Source organism: Lepisma saccharinum, chromosome 11, assembly GCF_977018435.1.
Source record: "Lepisma saccharinum chromosome 11, izLepSacc3.1, whole genome shotgun sequence".
NCBI lineage: Eukaryota > Metazoa > Arthropoda > Insecta > Zygentoma > Lepismatidae > Lepisma > Lepisma saccharinum.
Window position 1 is genome coordinate 60643689 of NC_139239.1, and position 26189 is coordinate 60669877.

General features: G+C 35.5%; 1 protein-coding gene across 9 annotated transcripts in view; it reads right to left on the reverse strand.

The window, feature by feature from the left end:
* Positions 1 to 26189, reverse strand: part of LOC145994848 (uncharacterized) — a 448153-nt gene that overhangs the window by 147376 nt on the left and 274588 nt on the right. For all 9 annotated transcript variants that reach the window (XM_083131227.1, XM_083131229.1, XM_083131228.1 and 6 more), the window contains one exon: positions 12945 to 13021. In XM_083131227.1, the coding sequence (XP_082987353.1) occupies positions 12945 to 13021 (77 nt within the window). The remainder of the gene's footprint in view (positions 1 to 12944; positions 13022 to 26189) is intronic.

The window sequence follows — 26189 nt, forward strand, 5'->3', positions numbered from 1 at the left end:
ATCATACGTGGGTTAAGTCATAAGTCATGGCAACTATTTTTTTTCTCGCGAACAGGGGACAATACGAAAAATCTAAGATATACGTTTGAAAGTGTATGGAATGTACATTCGAAAGAAGCCACCGGATGGTGTTATGTGAACAACGGTGGGGTAGTAAGCACGCACCCAAGTTCAGTCGGAGTAGATGGGAAAATACTTGACGTCGTTTTTCATCGATTATCTGTCATTTTTAATTATGATTAATGGCTTTTTTATTCATTTCGAGGGGTGACGCTATTGTTAATTAATCTAGCGCCACGTGGCGACACGTGTCGTGGGTGGAGGAGGAGATGAGTCATCGATGACTCATGCACACGTGTGAGTTTGAAATTAATGGTTTTCCATTAGTGCACAAAAGATACTATTATGTATTCCGTTTTTGACCTAAGCTAACCTTTTGTTGTATATTATATATGCGTTTCTGCCGGATATGAGTCACAGATGATTTATACAGACGTTGGAGTTTGGAATTAATGGTTTTTCCATTAAGGTACAAAAGACACTATTGTGGAGTTCGTTTTCGGACTATTCTAACACTATTGTTGTATATTATATATGCGTTTCTGCCGGATATGAGTCATGGGTGCTTTATGAACACGTGGGAACTTGGAATTAATGGTTTTTCCATTATTGTACAAAACACATTTTCGGCCATTTTGGCGTCGGTGGTGAGTCATATTTGGTATAATTAAGGATCCAGATTTACCCGAATTCAACCGGTGTCGACGCGTTCGATCGGAGGTAGAAGATATTATAACACATGTTCGCTTTAAAGGCGAAGAAATTGAACGATGTATCCTATATGCAAACGAAGTATGCGAGCGGAATCCATGTTAATAATATTAACCTGTTACGGAAGAACCTGTTATGTGGTTGCATTCATCGGCACCCCCAAACCGCGCGCGTTCATGGACACGTGAGGGGAAGAAAGGGTCGCCATTGTTACGGTCCCCTTCGCTTGGTCTTCTTCCGAAGTTGAATGGAAGGCAAGTGTCGCCAAATTTTTACACACGAGTATTGATTTTCTTTTAGGTTCCAATTTTATTCGGTGGAAGTAATCTACGCGGTATTTCTGCCGCCTTTTGTAACATTGCAAAGACTATTTAACCTAAGGCGTAACGAATTTGGCTGAACTAGGAACATTCAGTTCCAGTATCTACAGGTTAAAGTGGATGCGATCCACTATTTGCTCTTATTTCGGGGTTGCGAACCACGGCCCATTTGATTATTGGGTTATAAACATCAGGATTCACGTAAAATTGACCAGATGTTTTTTACTGTTAGAGACAATATTTCGCATTTTTTGTGTATTTTTACTCAGAAAACGCTATTTGAACGATTCAAGCAAGAGTTCGCATGGGAATTTAGACACACAAACTGTGTTTCTTCAACTTTAGCTGAAATTTAGGTTTATTTTTTTACTCTAATATCACAATTTCTTCTATTCAGGCAACATTTTTTATTAAATTTTGTACTAACAAAGACATTTTTCAACTTCTTTTATTATTTTTTCTATTTATTGCCTTTTGTATCTTATATTTTTAATTCTTAACTTTGAGTTTTGTTCTTTATTTAAAAAAATTCTCTAATCACTAAGGAAGAAGTACTTTTAAGTAAAACTGTACCCACAAAGTTTATTATTACTATTATTATTAGTATTATTATTATTATTGTTGTTGTTTTTGTTTTGATGTAGTTGTTGAATCTTGTTGTTGTTGTTAGGGTTTATTGACTTCCACTACGCTATTTTTGGTTTGCTTCGTAGGAAAGTTTGTTTATTTTAGAGTTTCCTCGGTATTTTCTTACTGTTAGGGTAGGTAAAGTTTCCTTAATATATGAGTAGGGTTCCATATATTCTTGTTCTTGCATGTTTTTCATATGATGTGATCACCACAACTCTCCAAGTGCTTTTACTGCATGTTTCCATTTTTATTGAGGCTTAGTGATTCCTAGAGCCACTTTATGCATGAGAGAAAGCTTGAAAATTTTGATCTCAGATAGCCGTCAACCTTATGTCAGAGTATTTTCGAGTATATTTTAGTCTTATTATGGCCCACTAGAATATCATGGCTTGCTTATTTTTTAAGTATGTTGCGCAGTTATTGTATTTTTGCTTTTGCTTTCTAGATAAACTGTATGAAATGTTTAATATTTGTACTTTTTTGCACTTATAAGAGGCCAAACTTTTACTGTAACTAAAATTATTATGTCTCTAAGCACTGAAACCCCTTTACCAAGAGTACTATAACTGAATGTTTATTAATATTGTTTCTTTCATCCCTTAAATATAACAATTTAACAATATAATGACAAATCACAGGACAAGTCGATGTTAGCAGATGACTACGTGGCTCTTAAGTCCACCTGCCAAACTTTTCTTACCATGCTATTTACCCTTATAGTCTTTTATTCGGGGTACGTTTCAAGTACTACTTGACTTTTTGAGTGTTTGATTAACACCAGGGGTTATTTGTATCTGTTATGCTGTATTATTTGAGGTTTCTTTTTTTATTCTACAATCACTATATGTCCCTGAGAACTAAATTTCCACTGACTGAAGCTTAAAGCTTAGGCTCTACAGCATGTTGAATGGTTAAGTACTGGTCAATATGAATTTTACAGAGGCTAGTAGGAGGCATAGGAACACACGCCAGAGCCTTATTAGCGTGCAAGAAGCATTTTCAGGGAGTACTACGAGGAAACGAAGTTGATTTTTTTGAGGGCTTTACCAGTTACACAGCCAATATTTGCTATTTCAAGTAACTACATGTACCAAAACATTTTACAGCCCAACACTAACTAGACTTCAATTTATATTTTATTAGGTGCTAAATGTAGCAAGAACACTGATTGTACATACTTTTGAGAATCCAACTATTTCAGGATTTTTTCTATGTACGCATATTTTTATTGATTACTAACTTTAACAGACCAATCAGGAAGACGCCAAAATTCACTAAACTTAGTACTATAGTGTATGTGATTGCATGAAAAGTAGAAATTATAGCAACCACAAGATTTCGCTTTTCTTGCTTTTGGGACTAATCGTGACGCTGAGGATGAATGGATGGCCAAAAATCTTAAGGACTGGATGTATTTTACCACTACAGACGCCTATGTAGAAACACTAGAGTACTGTTAGCTTTCAAAATTGAGGTTATACTGTACTGTTTTTTAAATATTTCGTATTTGGCACGTTACAGTTATATCCATTTCAGGACAAATATTGCTAAAACTCTCAAATTTACTGGTACAAGTTGATATTTCTGCTATCAAAGGAATTAACAACCCTATTTTACAAACAAATGGTATTGTTTACACTTTATTTACTTCAATCTGAGACTAATATTTTACAGTAATTGAATCATTCAGCCCTAGTCAATATTTTACTGCATCAGAAAGTTTGTTATTAATCTAATAAGTATGCTATTTTGTGATATTCTAATGCAAACGTTGTTTAATTCACTGGTTATAATGCAAACTTTTGCACAAATTCGATATATTCACTACCTTCAAACCAAACAATTGTACTTATTTAGCGCATTTCATTTATATTTCTTGTAATTAACTTATGTTTCTTATAATTAACAAACTAAACTAATTACTTTGGCATGTTAAAAACCTTATTTTTTACTATTTCCTATTCTATCAGGTTCTATATTGCTGTTTTTATCAATTATGTAAGACCACACTCTGGTAAATGCACATATATTCTCTTTTATACATACGCACGTCACACACACACACACACACACACACACACACACACATTTACACACTTATACGAACATACATCTGACGTTTTTCAATATTTTGCTATGAAGTTTGCATCGACGCTATTCAAACAAGGGCAGGCAATGTAGTATTTATGAGTATTAGTAATCCCAAAGTGCAGATGAGAGTCTGCTATGTGCCTTTTGCAGGGGGATTGCATGTGAAGTGTATGCATATTGAGCATTATTGAGTGTGTAGGCTTCCAAGTTTTGCTGTTATTTTCCTATAATTCTGTGAGACTGTAGAGAGTTCTCCCTTTTCAACCAGTTTTCTTTCATTGATTGGATACTTTTTGGGAACTTAGCAGTTTTTTATGTTATGAAGCAGATTGTTGTAGAATATTTTGCATGGTCTTTTGTGATATTGAGTGCCTGCTGTAACGGAAGTAAGTATCTTTCCTTCTTGTGTTGATGTTCTCGTGTAGGTTTCCTATTTTCGGTCAAGTTGCAGTAGGGAACTTAGCAGTTTTTATGTTATGAAGCAGATTGTTGTAGAATATTTTGCATGGTCTTTTGTGATATTGAGTGGGTGCTGTAATGGTAGTAAGTATCTTTCCTTTTTGTGTTGATGTTCTTGTGTAGGTTTCCTATTTTCTGTCAAGTTGCAGTACTTAGAATAATCGCTACTGTCTTATTGATCTACGAAGCTCCTTTGAATAATCATTTGCATGTGACCCTATACTCCACGTTGTACTTTGTTCTGGGAGCTATCTTTTGAAGCCTTGGCATTCTGCTAGTACAGTATTATTATCGTAGAGGTAAATTAGTTCGTGAAAATATGTATTTTTCTGATTAACTATAGTCGCTTAGTTGTTCTAGCAGGTATAAGTAGTTACTGCTGATGTTGTTAATTTTCTATTCGCAGGGGCTATGTATGATGTAGCGTATTTGTGTTGGCTGTCCCTTTTATTCCTATGTTGTTGAGTTTCTCCATAAGCATGTCCTGTTTTACTCTATTCTATGCCTTGTTGCTGCTAGATATCTGAGGTATGTTGCTGGTTCATATCTGAGTTAGCTTGTTTGACTATCTATTATTTTTGCTATGGCTGTGGCTATTGATGTCCCTTTCTGAATTCCATGTTGGTTTCTGTTTATCCTTGTTGCTGCTTGTTATCTGAGTTAGGTTGTTTGACTTCAGGACTATCCTTTTTTAACTTTATTGTTGATTGCTTTTTTGTTTATTTCCTTATTTGTTTTTATTTGTTTACTGAATCTATTTGTTTTGTGTCTTGTAATATTATTTACTATAGTAACAAAATTATTTTCCTTCCATCCCACATTTATTGATATTTATCACCATACTTGTATATTTCTTGTTCAGTATTTGTCAAAGTTTAATTTATTTTGTCCACTATCTTTAGCAAATAACACTATTTTGAAATTTAATATATAAATTCCTGAAAATTTACTGTAATTTTATATCAACTAACATATTTATTTTAACAAAAATAACAAAATTGTACAAAAGTTCAAATAGCAGAAGAATTGTACTCTTAAATTATTAACTTTGAAAGAATAGTATTTTTAAAACATTAACTTTGTAAAAATTGTACTTTTAAAACATTAACTTTGTAAAAATTGTACTTTTAAAACATTAACTTTGTAAAAATTGTACTTTTAAAACATTAACTTTGTAAAAATTGTACTTTTAAAACATTAAATTGTACTTTTAAAACATTCACTTTGAAAAAAATGTACTTTACACCAGAAATAATCAAATATATGGGAAAGAAGGAGAAGTTCTGTTGCTCAGAATAATAAATGTGGGATGGAAGGAAAATAATTTTGTTACTATAGTAAATAATATTACAAGACACAAAACAAATAGATTCAGTAAACAAATAAAAACAAATAAGGAAATAAACAAAAAAGCAATCAACAATAAAGTTAAAAAAGGATAGTCCTGAAGTCAAACAACCTAACTCAGATAACAAGCAGCAACAAGGATAAACAGAAACCAACATGGAATTCAGAAAGGGACATCAATAGCCACAGCCATAGCAAAAATAATAGATAGTCAAACAAGCTAACTCAGATATGAACCAGCAACATACCTCAGATATCTAGCAGCAACAAGGCATAGAATAGAGTAAAACAGGACATGCTTATGGAGAAACTCAACAACATAGGAATAAAAGGGACAGCCAACACAAATACGCTACATCATACATAGCCCCTGCGAATAGAAAATTAACAACATCAGCAGTAACTACTTATACCTGCTAGAACAACTAAGCGACTATAGTTAATCAGAAAAATACATATTTTCACGAACTAATTTACCTCTACGATAATAATACTGTACTAGCAGAATGCCAAGGCCTCAAAAGATAGCTCCCAGAACAAAGTACAACGTGGAGTATAGGGTCACATGCAAATGATTATTCAAAGGAGCTTCGTAGATCAATAAGACAGTAGCGATTATTCTAAGTACTGCAACTTGACAGAAAATAGGAAACCTACACAAGAACATCAACACAAAAAGGAAAGATACTTACTACCATTACAGCACCCACTCAATATCACAAAAGACCATGCAAAATATTCTACAACAATCTGCTTCATAACATAAAAACTGCTAAGTTCCCTACTGCAACTTGACCGAAAATAGGAAACCTACACGAGAACATCAACACAAGAAGGAAAGATACTTACTTCCGTTACAGCAGGCACTCAATATCACAAAAGACCATGCAAAATATTCTACAACAATCTGCTTCATAACATAAAAAACTGCTAAGTTCCCAAAAAGTATCCAATCAATGAAAGAAAACTGGTTGAAAAGGGAGAACTCTCTACAGTCTCACAGAATTATAGGAAAATAACAGCAAAACTTGGAAGCCTACACACTCAATAATGCTCAATATGCATACACTTCACATGCAATCCCCCTGCAAAAGGCACATAGCAGACTCTCATCTGCACTTTGGGATTACTAATACTCATAAATACTACATTGCCTGCCCTTGTTTGAATAGCGTCGATGCAAACTTCATAGCAAAATATTGAAAAACGTCAGATGTATGTTCGTATAAGTGTGTAAATGTGTGTGTGTGTGTGTGTGTGTGTGTGTGTGTGTGTGTGTGTGACGTGCGTATGTATAAAAGAGAATATATGTGCATTTACCAGAGTGTGGTCTTACATAATTGATAAAAACAGCAATATAGAACCTGATAGAATAGGAAATAGTAAAAAATAAGGTTTTTAACATGCCAAAGTAATTAGTTTAGTTTGTTAATTATAAGAAACATAAGTTAATTACAAGAAATATAAATGAAATGCGCTAAATAAGTACAATTGTTTGGTTTGAAGGTAGTGAATATATCGAATTTGTGCAAAAGTTTGCATTATAACCAGTGAATTAAACAACGTTTGCATTAGAATATCACAAAATAGCATACTTATTAGATTAATAACAAACTTTCTGATGCAGTAAAATATTGACTAGGGCTGAATGATTCAATTACTGTAAAATATTAGTCTCAGATTGAAGTAAATAAAGTGTAAACAATACCATTTGTTTGTAAAATAGGGTTGTTAATTCCTTTGATAGCAGAAATATCAACTTGTACCAGTAAATTTGAGAGTTTTAGCAATATTTGTCCTGAAATGGATATAACTGTAACGTGCCAAATACGAAATATTTAAAAAACAGTACAGTATAACCTCAATTTTGAAAGCTAACAGTACTCTAGTGTTTCTACATAGGCGTCTGTAGTGGTAAAATACATCCAGTCCTTAAGATTTTTGGCCATCCATTCATCCTCAGCGTCACGATTAGTCCCAAAAGCAAGAAAAGCGAAATCTTGTGGTTGCTATAATTTCTACTTTTCATGCAATCACATACACTATAGTACTAAGTTTAGTGAATTTTGGCGTCTTCCTGATTGGTCTGTTAAAGTTAGTAATCAATAAAAATATGCGTACATAGAAAAAATCCTGAAATAGTTGGATTCTCAAAAGTATGTACAATCAGTGTTCTTGCTACATTTAGCACCTAATAAAATATAAATTGAAGTCTAGTTAGTGTTGGGCTGTAAAATGTTTTGGTACATGTAGTTACTTGAAATAGCAAATATTGGCTGTGTAACTGGTAAAGCCCTCAAAAAAATCAACTTCGTTTCCTCGTAGTACTCCCTGAAAATGCTTCTTGCACGCTAATAAGGCTCTGGCGTGTGTTCCTATGCCTCCTACTAGCCTCTGTAAAATTCATATTGACCAGTACTTAACCATTCAACATGCTGTAGAGCCTAAGCTTTAAGCTTCAGTCAGTGGAAATTTAGTTCTCAGGGACATATAGTGATTGTAGAATAAAAAAAGAAACCTCAAATAATACAGCATAACAGATACAAATAACCCCTGGTGTTAATCAAACACTCAAAAAGTCAAGTAGTACTTGAAACGTACCCCGAATAAAAGACTATAAGGGTAAATAGCATGGTAAGAAAAGTTTGGCAGGTGGACTTAAGAGCCACGTAGTCATCTGCTAACATCGACTTGTCCTGTGATTTGTCATTATATTGTTAAATTGTTATATTTAAGGGATGAAAGAAACAATATTAATAAACATTCAGTTATAGTACTCTTGGTAAAGGGGTTTCAGTGCTTAGAGACATAATAATTTTAGTTACAGTAAAAGTTTGGCCTCTTATAAGTGCAAAAAAGTACAAATATTAAACATTTCATACAGTTTATCTAGAAAGCAAAAGCAAAAATACAATAACTGCGCAACATACTTAAAAAATAAGCAAGCCATGATATTCTAGTGGGCCATAATAAGACTAAAATATACTCGAAAATACTCTGACATAAGGTTGACGGCTATCTGAGATCAAAATTTTCAAGCTTTCTCTCATGCATAAAGTGGCTCTAGGAATCACTAAGCCTCAATAAAAATGGAAACATGCAGTAAAAGCACTTGGAGAGTTGTGGTGATCACATCATATGAAAAACATGCAAGAACAAGAATATATGGAACCCTACTCATATATTAAGGAAACTTTACCTACCCTAACAGTAAGAAAATACCGAGGAAACTCTAAAATAAACAAACTTTCCTACGAAGCAAACCAAAAATAGCGTAGTGGAAGTCAATAAACCCTAACAACAACAACAAGATTCAACAACTACATCAAAACAAAAACAACAACAATAATAATAATAATACTAATAATAATAGTAATAATAAACTTTGTGGGTACAGTTTTACTTAAAAGTACTTCTTCCTTAGTGATTAGAGAATTTTTTTAAATAAAGAACAAAACTCAAAGTTAAGAATTAAAAATATAAGATACAAAAGGCAATAAATAGAAAAAATAATAAAAGAAGTTGAAAAATGTCTTTGTTAGTACAAAATTTAATAAAAAATGTTGCCTGAATAGAAGAAATTGTGATATTAGAGTAAAAAAATAAACCTAAATTTCAGCTAAAGTTGAAGAAACACAGTTTGTGTGTCTAAATTCCCATGCGAACTCTTGCTTGAATCGTTCAAATAGCGTTTTCTGAGTAAAAATACACAAAAAATGCGAAATATTGTCTCTAACAGTAAAAAACATCTGGTCAATTTTACGTGAATCCTGATGTTTATAACCCAATAATCAAATGGGCCGTGGTTCGCAACCCCGAAATAAGAGCAAATAGTGGATCGCATCCACTTTAACCTGTAGATACTGGAACTGAATGTTCCTAGTTCAGCCAAATTCGTTACGCCTTAGGTTAAATAGTCTTTGCAATGTTACAAAAGGCGGCAGAAATACCGCGTAGATTACTTCCACCGAATAAAATTGGAACCTAAAAGAAAATCAATACTCGTGTGTAAAAATTTGGCGACACTTGCCTTCCATTCAACTTCGGAAGAAGACCAAGCGAAGGGGACCGTAACAATGGCGACCCTTTCTTCCCCTCACGTGTCCATGAACGCGCGCGGTTTGGGGGTGCCGATGAATGCAACCACATAACAGGTTCTTCCGTAACAGGTTAATATTATTAACATGGATTCCGCTCGCATACTTCGTTTGCATATAGGATACATCGTTCAATTTCTTCGCCTTTAAAGCGAACATGTGTTATAATATCTTCTACCTCCGATCGAACGCGTCGACACCGGTTGAATTCGGGTAAATCTGGATCCTTAATTATACCAAATATGACTCACCACCGACGCCAAAATGGCCGAAAATGTGTTTTGTACAATAATGGAAAAACCATTAATTCCAAGTTCCCACGTGTTCATAAAGCACCCATGACTCATATCCGGCAGAAACGCATATATAATATACAACAATAGTGTTAGAATAGTCCGAAAACGAACTCCACAATAGTGTATTTTGTACCTTAATGGAAAAACCATTAATTCCAAACTCCAACGTCTGTATAAATCATCTGTGACTCATATCCGGCAGAAACGCATATATAATATACAACAAAAGGTTAGCTTAGGTCAAAAACGGAATACATAATAGTATATTTTGTGCACTAATGGAAAACCATTAATTTCAAACTCACACGTGTGCATGAGTCATCGATGACTCATCTCCTCCTCCACCCACGACACGTGTCGCCACGTGGCGCTAGATTAATTAACAATAGCGTCACCCCTCGAAATGAATAAAAAAGCCATTAATCATAATTAAAAATGACAGATAATCGATGAAAAACGACGTCAAGTATTTTCCCATCTACTAGTCGGTGAGTGACAACGTTCGAAAATGGAGGTCATGAAGAAGGAGCAACGTTCCAACGTTAAAATAGCAGTTCTCCGCGGCAGAAATGCATGAGAATGCCATACAGAGTTACTGGAATATCTGGGTGTGCATGCCATGCCTTATCGAACAGTGGCGAGGTGGGTGGAGGCCTTCAAACGGGGCAGAGTGTCAACTGCCGATCTGCCTCATAATAAAACACTGTTGTCCAATATCCTGTGTTCTGCCTCTTCCCTACGACAGTCTCCTGGATCCAGACTTCATCTGGTGGCTTCATTCAAGGTACATTCCATACACTTTCAAACGTATATCTTAGATTTTTCGTATTGTCTCCTATTTACGAGAAACAAATCGTTGCCATGACTTATGTCTTAACCCTCGTATATACAAATTTGCATACCTAAAAAAAAAAAACTCCAAAATGAAACCATTGAGTGGGCAATGGCATGGGCCTGCCCCTCCCAAGCAAAAAAGCTTAATTCGCACAGTGATAAGAACCGTATAGTTACTAAAACGGAAAAGGGAAAGGCGGTTATGACAGTTATTTCCAGCACTAGCTGGAAGAGCTGCGAAGTTTTCAGTGCGAAAAAGTAAATGAATTCGGACGGTCTGTGGGGGTTGGAAGACAAACGGTGCAACCATTTAATGTGCACACTTCCTCAATCGTCGAGATCACAAAGCGAATAATAAATCCTCGAGAATGACGTCGGCAGTTATTTCCACACTTTTGCGAAAGCGGACCCTTCCATCACAGGAACCGGGGACCGTAAAAGATGCGGAAAGAGGAGGGAGGGGGAGGGGGGCAAACGCCATAACTTTAATATATTTACACAATCCAATACGTAACAGATGTCGTTCTGGTCTCATCATTTCGTTCTACTGTGTTTAGCTTAGGTTTTTTTCAAGTGCTGCTCTGGAGTTACGTTGAGCCAAAAAACTGAAAAGTTTTACCCGATGTCAGTTTGCAAGCATGATGCGAAGTGACGGCTACGCAAGATCTCCGCCCAGCGGTTATCTCGTGCATCAGGCCGAGACTCGCTCTGACGTCACGTGGGTGGATATCAGCGCGGTCCAGGGGCGGAACGCCTTTGAAGTGGTGTACTTTGAGGTCTCGTCCGGAGAGGCTTAGGCAAGGTTTTAGATTCCATGCAAATGCATGCAAAGAAACTGCTTATATAAAACTACCATGGCCCTGCGAGCGGCATCCGCTGTACACAGTGACACTGGACAACATGGCTGTTTAAATTTCATCAAAAACTGTGAAACCACTAGAGACATAAATATAAAATTTTGAATGCAAAGACCTGTAGACTGTGGGCCAACCTAAACCTTCAGGGAATTTGTAAGACTTGCCTCATTGACGTAAAAAATGTTATTTTCCACTCAGCAAGTTTGACGTTATGTAAGGGGATTATCGAATGTCTCTTTCATGTGAATAGCATTGAATATTTAATCCTCGTATTAAGTGTGGGCTAACAGAAACAATCTCTCGTAAGGAAATTATAATTCGTTGATTTTTAACCTTCAATAAAAATCCGTGGCGGAACATCCCGTGAGGACCACCGACTGTCTCACTCCCACCTGCCACCTCATTCGTAGCTCCCCAATTTCCTCATGATGTTGGGTGGCCGGCCACCAGTCCCATACACGGGCCGAAATCTCAGGAGAAAAGTTGTTACGTTTCCCCCCAGAGACTCAACACGGCGCGGGACGATTTTAACATTTACTATGTACAGAATAGGATAGGATTTCTTTGCCACCCCCATATTTGATCGTTAAGCATGGATACTATTTATTTCAATTAAACATTTTCTACACCTTAGATCACGTGAGATACCCCTGCCCCTCCTCCCGTCTGAAGATAAATAGTCACGAAGATAATTATATTATATTATATATTATAATCCATATCGCTAGCCAGCTGAAAAATTGTACAGAGGAGTGGGGAAATCTCACGTTACTTATTTCAGTAGTATGATGTTCTACACTGTGGGATTCATCCCCGACCCCTCAGAGGATAAATTGATATTCAACTCAGCACCCATTCGACCAGTTACGGGTTGGGAAGATAATACCAGAGATAAACGTTTATCTCTGATAATACTTGTAGTTTGCCACCTGGAAAATTGACACTTACAAATCTGTCCCTGAAATCTGTAGAGCAAGCTAACGAAAACAAGGCCCTGCGCAAGTGGAACTCGAGTGTGTTCGACCAAGAAAGGCATGTGAGGGGAAGTGAGTGCATGAGGGAGAAATGCGGCTGCAGCAACCCCTTTCGCCCAAGTATTAACAAAAGATTAAAGTTTATGAATAGTGAATTATATTATATATCGTTTTCATATCTTTAGAAACTGATTCAAATAGGTTACTACCTACATAATTATATTTTGATTATTATTAATAGTAATGATAAAAGTTAGTATTTACTTACGTTTCGTAGAGTCAGCCTTTCCATCTACGCTGATATTCGGCTTGTACAGACGCCTCTTCGGAGAACCACTGCATTCTCTGTAATAGGAAATACACATGCTATCAGTTATTGTTAAAGTAACAAAGTGAACAGTGCTATGTACAGATTGATTGATTGATTGATTTAGTTCATTTTACTTCGCGTTTTGTGCCTCTTGGCTAATTTGCGAAGATGGGGATGAGTGATGAAATGGATGAATGTACATTCACAAACAACCAAGCCCGAGCGGGATTCGAACCCGGGAGCCTTGGCGTCGCAGCGCAGTGTGTGCTAGCCACTCGGCAATAGGGTCCGGCTGTAATAGGGAACACACATGCTTCTAGTTATTGTTAAAGTAACAAAGGTGAACAGTGCTATGTACAGTCAGAAAGTAAGGTAGGTTGCACACACGACTAAGACGGGAACTACCAACCACTGACATCAAAACACTCTTATGTCCTCAGCAGTTGGACAAGCTTAGAGCCCTGGCGAACGCAGTATCATTAGAAGAACAAAGAAAATTTAATACTCGGCTCCAAAATCCCCAACCGGAAGCGCCCATCCCGGCAAGACACAATGAAGAAGTAAGGAATATCAGGTTTCAACCGGCAAGGAATTCACACACCAGGAATGTGCCTCCCGCACCGGCTCGGCTGGACGAACAGGAGGCAGAAGGAGACGAAGTGTAAGAAGTGGAGGAAGCTCCGGAAAATGCTTCTAGAAGAAGATTCTTCGCTGTCTTACTGGGAAGGCAGGAAGCTGAGGAGCGTAAGAGAATTAGTCCAATCAGAATGCCTGGTGAGAAACATAAAGACTACCTTATAAGGGTGGCTGCATCCAGAACATCAAACATGTAAATTAATCCTCTAACTCATATAAATATCCTCACCAGACGCAAACAAAGCACATATCTTTAAATTGCCATGCTAAAGTGCACTTTACACATTTTATCCCTGCACTGGTACTCCAGTGTCTTATATTTCAGTTTCATATTTATCACCATATATCTACACTTTCAGCACCATGTTTTCACTACGCTGGAACTCCAGTGTTTAAAATATTTTTCTTCTTCTTCTTTTTTATTATGTTCTTTTCAATTTTTATATCTATTATTATCTCATATATAATTTTTTATCTCAAAGCATTAAGAAACCACACATACCCGTTCTAAGGAAACTCGCGCGCGCGCTATAATCACTCTTTACCAACTCCAAATCCCAAACTCTTGTACAGATGGGGGCTGGACACCGACAGCGGAACACCTAGCCTCTGGGGTGGAGCATTCTTTGACAACAATAATTGCAAAACGTAAAAATAAATGGTCTTAAACCAAGAGCTCACCCGCTCTCGGTTGCCGGCTCCTGATGCAAGATGCATCAATAAACAATATTATGTAATGTATAGGGCGTGCGAGCTCCAAAAACTTCTCACTCATAGATCCTGGAGCCCGGGATCCGGTACATGCTAGATCACCACACATTACAGCATATCACCTAAAATTGTAATACAAACAATATGTAACGGAAGATACTTATTCACGTGGAAAAATGTATAGCATTGTACTGTCTACAAATGTAATGTAATGTAACTCAATTTATTAACTATGTTATTTAATCTTGTATTGTTTTATTTTTATTTTCAGTCTTATGTATCTGCAATTATCAATAAAATAGTAGTGCACAACGATAACGGGGGAACCGTAATTCGAGCAAAAGACGTCCCAGTTTATTGCAGAGGCACTGGGACAAGCGTATGCCCTCGAATGCATACGGGTGGGGTTTTGGTTGTATTCGGGGGTTCCCCCCTTATTGTTACTCCCCCCTTATTATTGTACACACACCATCAACTTCGAACTTCCGAGGTTATACTATTTGAGCTTTTTATCCACAATTAACGGACAAAATATGTGGAAATGGGGTATATACTGTATATTACACTAACTTATTATACGAATGTGATGTAGCTCAATGGATGATAATCAACTTGACGTCATCACGGATTGCACTTTAGGAAGAAATCGCATGAAGTCAGATAAACTAGATTAGCACGTGCTAAGGAAAGCTCCAGCGAGAAAATTTGCGATATCATACTCCTCATATGATCACGATAATCATATCTTGAATCACTTCGGCAAAGATCATACGAACAATGCTTACTCCGCATGTTTTCCACGCAGGATCTGAACTGCTTGCCCGAAATATGGCAACGCAGCGTGATTTCGCGCAATGGATTATGGGGGAAGTTGTTCGCTGAATATCATTCTTTGAATTTGGTCTTAGTGAGCATATTAGGCAAATTTGCAGTACAACGTTTCAGCAGAAATCCCATAAAATTCTGTCAGGAACAAATACAGCTATATGTTCTATGCTGATATGATTTGTGAAGCAATGATGTACAGTGACAGTCCTGGAAAGAAATACTTCCCCCATAATACTACTGGTATTAAGACACTATGGGGGAAGTACTTTTCTTCGTTATAAACTTGTAACAAATGGTTATTTTATAAATGAAGTGTCAAGAGGATCAATTGAGATTACGTAGGATGGTGTTTGATTTATTCAAGGTCATGTAGTTTAATTTATTGTAATATAATTAAGCTTTGTTTCCATATTAAAGCACTAAAGTTGCTGACCAAGGCAGTTTATTAAGAGTTAAAAGCACTTTACATGTAACGTTTCTACTCTCTATCAGGGTCTTCGTCAGACGAAAAACTAAACTAGAAAAAAAATGATTTAAGTATACAGCATGTACAGAATTGCTTCACAAATCACATCAATAAAGACACAGAATATAAACTTCTTTGTTCAAATCTGGCCTTTGTTCCTATTTAGCCACTTACACAACTTCGCAAAAATGTATTCAATTATTCTCATATCTTGCAAGCATATACGACGACGAATACCACGCAATGTGTGAACATATATTTTTGTCCTTTCATTAATTGTGAAACAATTTATCGATTCCTGCCTTAGCTTTTTCTGTTAACTAAGTGATAAGAATATGCTGCTCAGAATAACTCTAAAAACAAACACCGCAAGATGGAAACAAAGTTATACTTGGCTCGGTGTCAACGTCCTTCGGAATCAGTTTTCCATCGCGCGAGGAAAAATCTATTTCGCCTCCCCTGTAGACGAAGTTAATGAACCGCTCTCTTGAACTTAATGAACTGCAACAGCGAAGGTTTTAATTAGCAAGTCCCATGTCACAGTTTCAACGGTCCGGTTTGTACCTCGAAAATGCTTGAAATATGAAAAGAAAGGAATATTTTGTCCAGTTTTGTTCTATCGCGGCATAAGCTCGAAACTGTAACACGCTGTCAGGAATAATCTTAAATTAAAAGCAGTGTGTGAATTATTATTATTTTGTGGTGGGGGGCACCCATTGCTAGATCGGAATGTTCGATGTCTAGATGTTCTGTTTGGTGATTTTACGTCGCTTTACTATCTGTTGGGTAAATCGTGAGGAACTTGTGGCTTTGCAGCGCGTATTATGTAAGGAGAAATTAAATTTTACGTATTATTTAACAGGAACACAAACCAATATGGGAACACAGAAACAATATTATCATTATTATTATTATTATCATTATTTGTTTTCAATGTGACGGACTTAGCTGCAGGATAATCGAAGGGGGCTTTTGATATGTTGTCATTAATGTTACAAAGAAGCTATGTATCAAATTTCAGTTCGTTGTGAATTAGTTCCTTTATTTTTCATATTCTGACCCCACAAATACTTCACCTGAGTGAATTATCTTCCATTCGTCAGAAAGCATTGGACTGAAAGGAAACAAAAATCGAAAGCACATTAAGCAAGATTAATGGAGGAATAATGGTGCCAATCTACAGACCCATGTCTGAAGAGCAAACTTACAGATTGTGTTATCACTTAGTCCAGCAAAGCCTACATTGTCTTCGTAACAAAAAATCACCGCACGATGTCTTTCGTCGTAGCTAAACATACCTGTACATCTACGTACAGAAACATAATGTATTTCATTACATCCGCTCGAAATGTCGTGTATTTAATTGCAGTATATGTAGCTGTTCGAAAAGAAAAAAATACGGATAGATTATTCAGATAAGGCACACGCAGTACACCGGCGCATCCTGTTGTCACGCATAGAAATGTGAATTGTAAAACTCGTACTATCTGTCAGAAAGAAAATGCTCGGTTGATGGTGGCGTTGAAAGCAAAACTTCCAATATGAAAAATATTAAGGTCGAATGTCTAACATATTCTCTTTTCTGAGAGTTACGTTTCAATAATGTATTCCATAAGGACCTCGTGGGTGGCAAAAGGTAAAAAAAATGTATTGGTCTGGAAAAACAACTAAATCTGAAAAATAAGCGAGAAGAAATTCGCGTCGCCAGTAGTGAAACAATTCGAAAACTTACATGATAAGTAAATAAATACTTACCAATAGAAGATGTCGGTGAGTGTGTCTGGCGAGAGCTGCGATACAAGGAAGTTGTGCGAAAGCTCGCTCGTAAAACTCCCGATCACGCGTACGCGTAGCCAGTGCTTTACGTAAGTGTCTTGTGGAAGTTTAATACATAGACGTCAAATGGCGATTAAAAGGGTCAACACACTGAAAATAAATTTCAGCAACATCAGAGACAAACCCTCGTCGACGGGATTACACCAATGGATAAACGACACATTGAAACTAACACCGGATCAGGTCGTGAGTATCGAGTTAGATCACTTTAGAAAATGTTTGTATCTGAAGCTAGTTTCGAAGCTTCTGTGTGAACGGTTGTTGAATCAATCGAATGGATGTTATGTGTATAATGATTCGGAAGGTGCCCATGAGGTTTTAATGACATGGGCGGACAGTGCAACAGTAATAGTTCGACTTCATGTGATCCCAAGTGAATTAGACGATGACCCGATACGAATAGTTTTGAACCAGTGTGGAACCATACATACATTAGTAGATGAGAAGTATAATGATGATCATATATATCCAGTACGTACGGGCAGAAAAATTGTAAAGATGACCTTGACCCGTTCAATACCTTCTTACGTGTCTATAAGTGGAGGGAGGTATTGGGTCACACATAATGGTCAAGCTAAGACTTGTGCAGCGTGCGATTCCCAGGAACACTTCTATCAATGCCCCAATCGACAGCGATCATCAGCAAGAGTGGGTGAGAATTCGTATGCAGGAAAAGTCCGACCCAGCCCGTATAACCTGAACAGCACAGAAGAAGTGATCACCAGTGAGCCTACAATACTCTCAGGTGTAACGACCAAGAAACAAAACGAACCACCTGCATGTGTCAGTGATGAGACAATACAGGGTGTTCCACAAATGTCGATCAGAAAAGAACAAATCGCGTCAAATGATGAAAGTACTGACGAATTTATGGAGAGTTCAGTGTCAACCAAAGACGAGGATACCAGTTTGCCGATCACCAACACTTCTAAGGAAAGAGAACCAAGGGAAACACTTGAAGATGCAACGACAATAGATGAAAATTCCTTGCAGATGACTACCAGGGACCACTCTCCAGCACGTTCATCGGTGCAGATGGCATCATCACCTACAGTGGGGAGGCAGAGACGGAGGAGGAATCGTCGCGTCGAATCGATCAATGGCCCTCCAGCAAAGAAACCAAGTGAACAACGTTCCCCTTCGCAAGTGAGGGATAACCTGTCCCAATGTGTACCCAACAATCTGGAAACAACCCTTGCTCGTGATTATAAACATATGAAGAATGGCTCTACAGAAAGTCTGTAAGTACTTTTGTTATCCAACATTTGACATAAAAGATGTGTTAGTAACTAGAAATGTTCATGTTCCCTTATCTCACCCCCTTCTGTTGGTATTGAGTGTAAGAGAAGGTTTTGTTTACGGGTTGAGTTAAGAGATATATTTAACACAAATGTTAGTAACGGGTACTTTTTGGTGTGTATTTATATTACTTGTCACGAATAACCTAGATTTGAATACCAGGTATATGATGTTTGATCAGGTGATTGGGGTGAAATATTCCATACATAGCCAGAGTATAACGTATAGCTATTTTTTTCCTTTTAAGAATCTTTGTGTGTAAGGTAGACCTTAAAACAGTAAAACAATGTATATATTTAACAGTATTGTAAAAGCAAGTGTTTACATATCCATAGTGATGCTTACCACCATTAGACTTGCAAGTATAAATATAAACAAACTACAAAACAAAACAAATCAAAGTGCATTGGGGGACTTTCTAATTCAGTCGGCTATAGATATTGCTCTCATTCAAGAAGTAGCAATAACTAATTATGAGTTACCCTCTAGTTATATTGTCTATAATAACTCCACATATTCAGCGCAAGGAACAGCTGTATTAGTTCGAGACAATATACCTGTATCAAATGTAGAATACCATCCGAGTGGTAGAATTACAACTGTACAAGTGGAAAACCTGTGGATATGTAATCTGTATGCGCCTTCTGGTAGTAATCAAAGGCAGCAACGCAATGAATTTTTCGCAACTGAAGTAGCGACGGAACTTCAAGGTAATAAGTAACATATTATTTGTGGAGGTGATTTTAATTGTGTTTTGTTGCCAAAAGACCAGCGCCCTGGATTTAATACATCCAATGCGCTGCAACAGTTGGTAACTGGGTTTCAATGGAAAGTTGCATGGGACACTTTGCACCCAACAAGTGCAGGCTTCACATATGTAAAGGATGGGGGTGCTTCACGGTTAGATAGATTTTATGTTTCACAATCAATTATCCCTAATATCACTAATGTTAATATGGTACCAACTTGCTTCTCAGATCATAGTGCAATTATAATGGCGGTAAATATGCAACTGCCAAATATACAATATGGGTATGGATATTGGAAAATGAATATATCTTTATTTGATGATCCACTTTTTGCTGACAAATTCCAAGAGAAATGGAAGTATTGGGAACGATTAAGGGCGAAACAAATAAATATAATTAAGTGGTGGGATGAATATCTAAAGCCAGCTATCACACGATTTTGTAGACAATATAGTAGGGAAAGGAACCAGGATTGTAATAATAAATACAATTTTTATTATAAAGTGTTGAGAGAGTTAACTGATGAAGGGGTAAGGGGGGGGGGGAAAGTGCAACAGAACATTAAACAAGTACAAGCAATATTGTTGCAATTTCACGCGCAAAAAAGAAGTGGGTGCAAAATACGTAGTAAACTTTTGCCTTTTGACCCTCTTAAAATGGCCAATATTAGTCATGTTCTACATGAACGTAATCGTGGAAAACGCCAAACGATTAATAAGATAATAGACGAAGATAATTCTGAACATAGTAATGTGACTGATATAAAGGAAATATTTTACCGCGCTTATCACTCTAAGATTTCAAGGAACAAGTTATGATCCAGCTCAGGAACAAATATTTTTACAACAAGTTTCGGAATTTATTTCTGTTAATGACAACTTGCGGATTGAAAAGACCTTTACAGCTGCTGAGGTGTACGAAGCGATTCTAGGAATGAAGAATAACTCATCGCCAGGAATAGATGGTATTCCAATAGAATTTTATAAAAGATTTTGGTCACTTGTAGGTAATATTGTGACAGACTGGATAAATGCAAGTAGTATTGATGTACGCTAACGTCTGTTGCTATTTAATATTCGCAATTCATTTGTATGTACTTAGAACTAATTTGCACGGGTTTTAATTAATTCGCATGTACTTAGAATTCATTAGCATGTACTTAGAGTACTTTACATTTATGTATTTGCATGTTTATAACTTTTTATGAATATATAATTATTTATTTTATGAAAAATATGTATATAGAAGGTAATTAGAGGTACTAAACGGTATGCATATGGTTTTATATTCATTACTACAAAGTATGTAATGTATGAAACTATAATAATTAATGTTTATAATATTGAAAATAAGTTTTCTATGGTTTATGAACCGCTATGAACGGTGGTAATGGGTGTAGGTACAGGTCCAATTACGATTGGGGACGGTCCTGGTACTCGAACCCGCGATATGTAATGTTATTAATTAGTACTATGCAGTAATTTCATCATGTTATGAAACACGATGGTACAACACGCTAGACAGAATACTGTATCCGAATCTCGACTCCGCTCTGATGCCAGACAGACAAGGGGAACTCCGCGCAGGTAGACGAGAAAGGAATTTTGGGGGAAGCGCGCTCAAGGTCAAATGACGTCACAACGTCAGAACAAAGAAGGAATCTGAATCACCAATCAGAGAACGCGTCGGTAGATTTTCAGAACCGGTTTTTTCAAGGTTAACCAGTACGCAATAACAGGGGAAAGCTATGCAATACTGTAGGGCAGGGGAGGTATTCAACCAGACAACAAAGAATGTCTGGAATGCACAGCAAGGGTCAAATCTCTGAAGCTATGCGGTTTCCGCCGCCAATTAATATTCCGCTCAGGTTTGCCTCCAAGGCACAGGACGCTTTAGCGCAGGGTTTTTTTATCTGTACTATGAAGAAGGGAGAGCTATTAGGGACGGGGCCTACAGTTTTCACCATTTGCTTTTATCACGGGGTAACGAACCTAGGACCCTTTGATTATTGATTTAGGTAGTAAATGTATGTTACTGTGTGCTATTTAATTTAATTTTGAGTTTATTTTTTACCAAACTTTGACTTTATGTCAAACATTTTCACAGCTTATCCTTATTTTTACAAAAATAACACTATTTGTACTATTCAGGCAACATTTTTTATTAAATTTTGGACTCGCAAAAACATTTTTTCAATTTTTAACTTATTATTTTACAACTTTAAGTTAATTTTTTACCAAAATAACACTATTTGTACTATTCAGGCAACATTTTTTATTAAATTTTGGACTCGCAAAGACATTTTTTCAACTTTTTAACTTATTATTTTACAACTTTAAGTTAATTTTTACCAAAATAACACTATTTGTACTATTCAAGCAACATTTTTTATTAAATTTTGCACTCACAAAGACATTTTTTCAACTTTTAACTTATTATTTTACAACTTTAAGTTAATTTTTTACCAAAATAACACTATTTGTACTATTCAGGCAACATTTTTTTATTAAATTTTGGACTCGCAAAGACATTTTTTTCTACGTTTAACTTATTATTTTACAACTTTATGTTAATTTTTTACCAAAATAACACTATTCGTACTATTCAGGCAACATTTTTTATTAAATTTTGGATTCACAAAGACATTTTTTTCAACTTTAAATTAATATTTTACAACTTTATGTTAATTTTTACCAAAATAACACTATTTGTACTATTCAGGCAACATTTTTTATTAAATTTTGTATTTACAAAGAGATTTTTTCAACTTTTAATTTATTATTTACAAGTTTATGCCTATTTTTTTACTCAAATAACACAATTCAATCTGTTCAGGAAAGACTTTTAGTTATATTTTCGACACACAAAGTGTGTGTTCTCAACTTCTATCTGTTTATTTCACAAGTTTAGGCTTATTATTACCAAAATAACACAATTCAATCTGTTCAGGAAAGACTTTTAGTCGCATTTTCGACACACAGAGTGTGTGTTCTCAACTTCTATCTGTTTATTTCACAAGTTTATACCTATTTTTAACCTAAATAACACTATTTACACTATTCAGGAAAGACTTTTAGTTACATTTTCGGCACACGAAGTGTGTGTTCTCAACTTTTATTTGTTTATTTCTCAAGTTTAGCCTAATATTTACTCAAATAGCACGATTTGATCGTGTCTTTTATTACATTTTGGACACACACACACACACACACACACACACACACACACACACACACACACACACACAGAGAGAGAGAGAGAGAGAGAGAGAGAGAGAGAGAGAGAGAGAGAGAGATTTTCCAAGTTTACAGGATTATTCTCTAGTTTACTCAAATAACACAATTTAATCTAGTCAGGAAGGATTTGTTATTATATTTTGGATGCACAAAGAGATGTTTTCAACTTTTTTTACTGATTTTTTGCAGGGTATGTATTAATTTTTATTTATTTTGTTTTGTATTATATATACATTTACAAATTTTTAACTTAGAGTTTAGTATTTATTTAAATTTTTTCGAAAACACTAAAGAAAAAGTACTTTTAGCTAAAATGTAAGCCACAGAATATATATATTATTATTATTATTATTATTATTATTATTATTATTAGTGTTTACTGATTTTTACTATGCTATTTTTGGTTCTGTATTTCTATATGTATTTATTTAGGTCAGGTTACGCCTGCTACGTAGGAAAGTTTGTTTATTTTAGAGTTTGCTGAGTATTTTGTTACTTTTATACTAGGTAAAGTTTTCTAAATATATCAGGTAGGGCTCCATCCATATACTTTTGTTTTTGCTGTTTGGAGATGATGCGATCAGCATCACTCTCCATCTGCTTTTTATTTTATGTACCCAATATTATTTTGAGGCTTAGTGAATTCTAGAGCCTATTTATGCAGAGAGAGGGCTTGAAAATTTTGATCTCAGATAACCCACAACTATTTGTCAGAGTATTTTAAAGGATATTTTATATTTATTATGTGCCACTAGAATATCAAACCTTGCTTATTTTTTATGTCTGTAACGCTGTTATTGTATTTCTAGCTAAGCCTTACTGGATAAAGTACACGAAATGTTTAACATTTCGACTATTTGCCTTTATACGAGGCCAAATTTTTAGTGTAACGAAAATTATTGTGTGTCTATAAAGACTGAAATCCCTTTACCGATGGGTCCATAACTGGACGCTTACCAACATTGTTCCTTTTTTAAAAAAATATAACCATTTATCAATATATTGACAATTCACAGGACAAGACGAAGTTCACAGACGACTGACTACATATATGAACCATAGGTCCATTTGCTAAACTTTTTTTCTATGCTAGAAGAATAATTTAGCCTTATAGCCTTTTTCAAAGTATTTTTGAAGTATTACTGGTTTTTTGGGTGCATCAACACTTGGGTTATTTCCATTTGGTTTATTATACGAGGCTACAATCACTATTTGAGCACTGAAATCCTCTGATTGAAACTAAAAGCTTAGGCTGTAACTAGGGATTTAGTATGTATATCGACAATTTATAGGACAACACGAACCTTACAAAGGATTATAGGTGACGTAGGACCACACGCCAGAGCTTTGTTAATCTGCAAGAAGGAGTTGCAACTAATGCTATGAGGATATAATGTTAATTTTTCATTGTTTCACAAGGAGGCTATTTTTTACACAACCAATATTTGCTTTTTCAAGTAACTACATGTACCAGAAGCACATATGCCAACACTAACTAGATTTTGATTTATACTATCTCAGGTGCTAAATGTATCAAGAACACTGATTGTACATATTTTTGAGAATCCAACTATATCAGGATTTTTCTATGCAACTATATTTTTATTGACTGGCTTATTTAACAGATCAAACAGGAAGACTGCAAAATTTATTAAATGTATTTCTATAGTATAGGTGGTTTCAGAGATATAAAAAGAACAAATATAAGATTTCACTTTTTTTTTTTTGCTTCTGAGGCTAATCGCGACGCTAAGGGTAAATGGCGAGGAAATGTAACGGAGGAGAAACACTCCCAAGAGTTATGGGCTGCATGTAAGTTAATACCACAGAGATATTACAGTAGGTGTAGGTTCTACCACCAGAACTTTTCTATTATAATAATACTGGTTATGCTGTACTGTTAGCTAAAGATGCTGATATTTGAGAAACTTAAAAGCTTATTTGCAAAATTTTAGATAAATAATAATCTGTTAGACTGTAAACATATTTTATATCCATTCTGCAAAAGATCCGATGACAAAATTTAAAAATTGTAATCGCCCAGACAGGGACTCGAACCCTGGACAGATAGGTTAAAAGCCTAATGCTATACCAACTAAGCTATCTGGGCACAAGGTATTTTTTTCTTGAAAAGTTAGTTATGTTAAGAAATATATTGAAACATTTGAGAACACTTTTGATCTGGTTCGACAGAGAAGGAGACAACATTTCCAAATTTTTACAGACTGGGTGTATTTTTCCACTATAGAGGCTTTCACTATATGTAATTCGAAAAGCTAAAGTTCAGCTAGCTTCCAAAATTGAGGTAAAGATTGTGTTTGGCGAGATTAACAAGTTACAATTATATCCAGTTACGGACAAATAAAGCTAAAAGTCTCAGATTTGCTGTACTAGCCAAGTTTTAGTAACATTTTCTTCACTTTAGTACAAATATCAAAGAAATAGGTATATTTTATTTATAATTTGACAAAATGTACTAGTATTTAATTCACAAAGTTAGGTAAAAAACAGTATTTTTTAAAATATTGTTACTGCCTTCAAATTTTATGTTATTTAGCCACTAACAACTGGTTTACACTGCTTGGCATCCTTTAAATAGGAAAAGAAGGAATTATTTGTTTAGTATTTTTACTACTTTATATTTATTTAAGAAAACAATTCTACACTTTAACTTAATTTTAACAAATTGTTACTAATTTTTATATCAAAGTTATGTTATTTAGAGTGCATAAAGGCGTATAAAGTTAATATTTGTACTTATCAGTTCAACTAACAATTATATTTTACACACAAAAGATACAGTTAAATTACTTGAATCAGAGAATAATATTTTACAGTAATTGATTCATTCAGCACTAGTCAGTACTTTTATGCATCAGAAAGTTTTCTTAATTTTCTAGTACGCATGCTATTTTGGGCTATTCTTAAAATGTATTTCTAGGGCAAACTGGTTTAATTTTCTGCTTATAATGCAAAGTTGACAGTTTTCGCACAATGCGTTGTACATTTGTTATATTCTCTATGTACAATCCAAATATTATGCTTATTTAATGTATAACTAACTAACTCTCTACCCTTCTTAAACCCGAAGTTTCATGGCTGCAGCAACACATGCCTTTCATCTGTCCATGTCCTGAGCAAGATCTATATACTCCTTTCCTTCCCCACCACTTTCCTTTAGGTCCATCTCTACATTATCCCTTCATCTTTGTTTTGGTCTTTCTATTGGTCTTTTACCATCAGGTTTCCCAACAAGAATCCTGTATACACTTCTTTCCTCTCCCATTCGTACCATATGATCTACACACCTAAGTCTTCTTAATTTAATCATTCTAATAATATCTGGACATGAATACAAATTATGTACTTCTAAATTATGTAACCTTCTCCACTCATTTGTCTCCTCATCTGTTTTAGGCCCAAATATTTTCCTAAGGATTTT